The sequence below is a fragment of the Rosa chinensis genome, chromosome 1 (genome assembly GCF_002994745.2).
Source record: "Rosa chinensis cultivar Old Blush chromosome 1, RchiOBHm-V2, whole genome shotgun sequence".
Lineage (NCBI taxonomy): Eukaryota > Viridiplantae > Streptophyta > Magnoliopsida > Rosales > Rosaceae > Rosa > Rosa chinensis.
In genome coordinates, this window is record NC_037088.1 from 51652289 (window position 1) to 51655494 (window position 3206).

General features: G+C 49.1%; 1 protein-coding gene across 1 annotated transcript; it reads right to left on the reverse strand.

Moving 5' to 3' along the window:
- Positions 1 to 459: 459 nt before the first annotated feature.
- LOC112182017 (aspartyl protease family protein 2) lies at positions 460 to 2210 on the reverse strand. The gene has a single exon (XM_024320448.2). It carries the CDS (start codon positions 2110 to 2112, stop codon positions 703 to 705), a length of 1410 nt encoding a protein of 469 aa, XP_024176216.1. The 5' UTR covers positions 2113 to 2210; the 3' UTR covers positions 460 to 702.
- Between the last annotated feature and the right edge of the window lie 996 nt (positions 2211 to 3206).

Here is a 3206-nt window from a genome sequence, read left to right on the forward strand (position 1 = left end):
AAACAAAATCAGTATTTTCTTTTCAAGAAATTACAAACAAAAAATAAGGAAAGAAAACCCACGTTTGAAACCGTCAGTGATATTTTGCTGCCTTCAAATTTTTTTCTTTTTGTTTAATTTCCTTAAAATTTTTAATTTTTAAATTTGTTTTATAAAAACAAATTAGCAATTAGTATATACCTTACGTGATCAATGATTACGAGACATGTTATTAATTATGGTTTAACTCTCACCTAAATTGCTAGTCACAAGTAATGGTGTTGTCAATACAAGATAACACTCACCGACCAGCATATTCTAATGAATGCATATATAGTGTTGGTCGGTTATCTAAATCTTTTGAGATCAGCATATTCTAATGAACGCACATTCGCATTTTAAGTACAAGATCTCATCTTACATATAAAAATCTAGTTACATTCGACAATCAATTAAACCATCATTAAAACAACAACAATATATATCAAGTTAATACGATACACTTTGAGATAACAACAAGTGAGCCTTGCAAGAGTTTAAATTACTAAAAACCTTTTAAACAAGACAACATCGCAATATTCCTAGACCTTAAATGCAAGAAAGATTTCTTGTATTGTCCCTTTTTGATCTTTTATCTAAAAAAAAGAAAAAGAAATAGAAATAGAAATAGAGACAAGTCAAGGAAAGAGGCTTTCCTGTTTCCCAGTACACAACTACCAAAACTTAAGCGCACCCACGTGGAGCAAACCCGACCCGCGAACCCGCCAAGTCATAAACCACCCGAAACCCTTGCTGCTGGATATTCCCAATTATGGACAACCCGCCCATCGTACCCGCAAAAGCAAAGCAGAAGGTGCCGCTACTATCCACCGGAATCAAGTAGTTCGTCGCCGGCAACGACACGTCGGCGCCTCGGAAATGCAGCACCACCGTCGGAACCTTCACCTCCGTCTTCCCGGAGAGATCAAAGCAAGTATCGAAGAGAGAAAACTCGGGCGCCCGCTTCAGGGTCGTGGTTCCGGCCCGGAAAGCATTCCTTAGGGAGTTGTAAGCGGATCGTGTCAACCGGGTCACGGACGTGCCCGAGTCGATTATGACCCCGCCGTTTCCAGCCGGGTCGAGTTTGAACAACGAGGCCGTGATTCCCGGGACACGTGTCCCCCCGACGCTGATACCAATGAGTTCGACGTAGTAGAACGTGTCGAGCTTGGGGTTGGAGAGGAGAGGAGTGAACCGGGCGGTTCGGGAAACGGCCGAGTCGCCGAAAACGACGGAGGAGGGTTTGGAGGAGGCGGCCCGATCTACGAGGCAGTAGGAGAATTTGGACTTGAACCGGGGACCGGTCTGGGAGGGGAACGAAAGCTTCCCGCGGCCGAGACCCAACAGGCCGGCGGCGCCGACGAAGAGGCCTTCGTTGTCGTGGCCGCAGCCGACGGCGACGCGGGGGACTTTGGTGCGGCGGAAGGTTAGGGTTTCGGTGGAGAACTCGCCGACGGTGAAGGAGCCGTCGCCGTAGGAGACTTGGTAGAGGCAGGTCTTCTTGGAGTTGCAGCCGGGGGTGTCGAGCTTGCGGCAGAGAGGGGAGGAGCAAGGGATGGGGGAGGAGGTGGAGGATTTTCTCGGGTCGAAGACGGGGTCGGTTTGGGCGTAGCAGCGTTTGCAGGGGGCGCACTGGAGCCAAACGACGTCGGAGCCGGTGTCGAGGACCATGTAGAGGTATTTGGGGGGAGTGCCGACGCCGATGCGGGTGAAGTACTCGCCGCTGCCCTGGGAGAGGCCGGAGACGATGGAGGAGCTGAAGCCGGGGGAGGAGCGGATGGGGCGGGGGCGGGTGCGGGCGGCGGCGAGAGAGGTGAGGGAGGTGAAGCGGAGGGCGTCGCGGTGGAGGCGGAGGTGGAAGAGCTGGGAGGGGGTTTGGTTGGAGGAGAGGGCGTCGAGGTGGTGGAGCTGGAGGGAGAGAGAGTCCGGGTCGGGTTCGGAGATTGCGGAGAAGGATTCGGGTTGGGAAAGAGTGGGGGCGGAGGGGAGGGGGGAGAGGAGGAGGGTCTGGTGGTCGAGGGCGGCGGAGAAGGAGAGGAGGAGAGTGAAGATGAGGGAAAAGAAGAGAAGGGTTTTCTTCTTCTTCTCCTCCATTTCTGTTGGTGGTGGTGGTGTGAAGAGGGTTTGCGGAAGAAGAAGTGGGAGAGAGAGTGAGCTTAAATAAACGGAGAGCGGCGAGTGAGGGAGTGACAGACTGAGTGTGAAATCTGAAAAGGCCGTTCAGATAGAGAGAGAGAGAGAGAGAGAGAGAGTGAAGTGAGCAGTTTTTTGGTGTCGTGGGGTGAGATGTCAGCTTCATTGTTAGGGACTTAGGGTGCTTGACCAAAAACATTAAAATGGGCAAAAATTATCTCACTTACCCAATAGATTTTTATTCTTACTAACTCAATTTAAAGAGAAATGACTATTCTATCCTCAATCTAATTAATGAATTACATTTTATGCCTCTCCCTCCTCTCCTCTCTCTTCCCAGATCTCTGCCTCAGATTTCTCCCTCTCTCTTCTCTCTCTTTCCCTGATCTCCACCTCTGGTCTCTCTCTCTCTCTCTCTGATCTCTAACTCCGGCGTGGTGTCAAAACAGGATTTAGGTCGAGGAGATGAGCAGGACCGGTCCACTTAGTCGGAAGTCCGGTGGTGGACTAGTGGTTGTCATTGAAACACGGGCAGAAGCACAACATCTCTCACCGGAAGATTTCAATTATGGTTTCAGATGGTTTCGCCTTCGACAGCCAAAGATCGAAAATGGAGCCACTGAGTTCAACGTCTAGCACAACACCGGAGGCTTCCGGTTCCGATTCCGAAGAGAGAGATGACTCGATACAGGAACTGTACGTCTCGAGGTTTTGATTTTCATTATCGTCGCACTCTTGGACGCCGTCACCGGCGACCAGGAGAAGGTGTTTGTGGTCGGACAGCGCACTCATGGCTTGGTATCTCTGCCGGTGCTGGACTCAGGCTGTGGCCTCTGAGATTGGTGATTGGGTGCCCAAGATGAGTTTTTTTTTTTTTTTTTTTTTGTAGTAAAATGTGGCAGAAGCCCAGAAAGAAAGAAAAAAAGGTTTTATTGAGGGCCAATAGACATTTATTGGGGGGCAATAGATGTTTTAAATTGATGTAATCTCTTCTCTCTTTTTTCGTTAATTAAAGTTTTATTTGTCTAATTTTAGGAAGATTAGTTTTCATTCTG

Bases quoted from the DNA above. Each gene is read 5' to 3' on its own strand.
- LOC112182017 (XM_024320448.2), bottom strand. From the start codon at position 2,112: ATGGAGGAGAAGAAGAAGAAAACCCTTCTCTTCTTTTCCCTCATCTTC.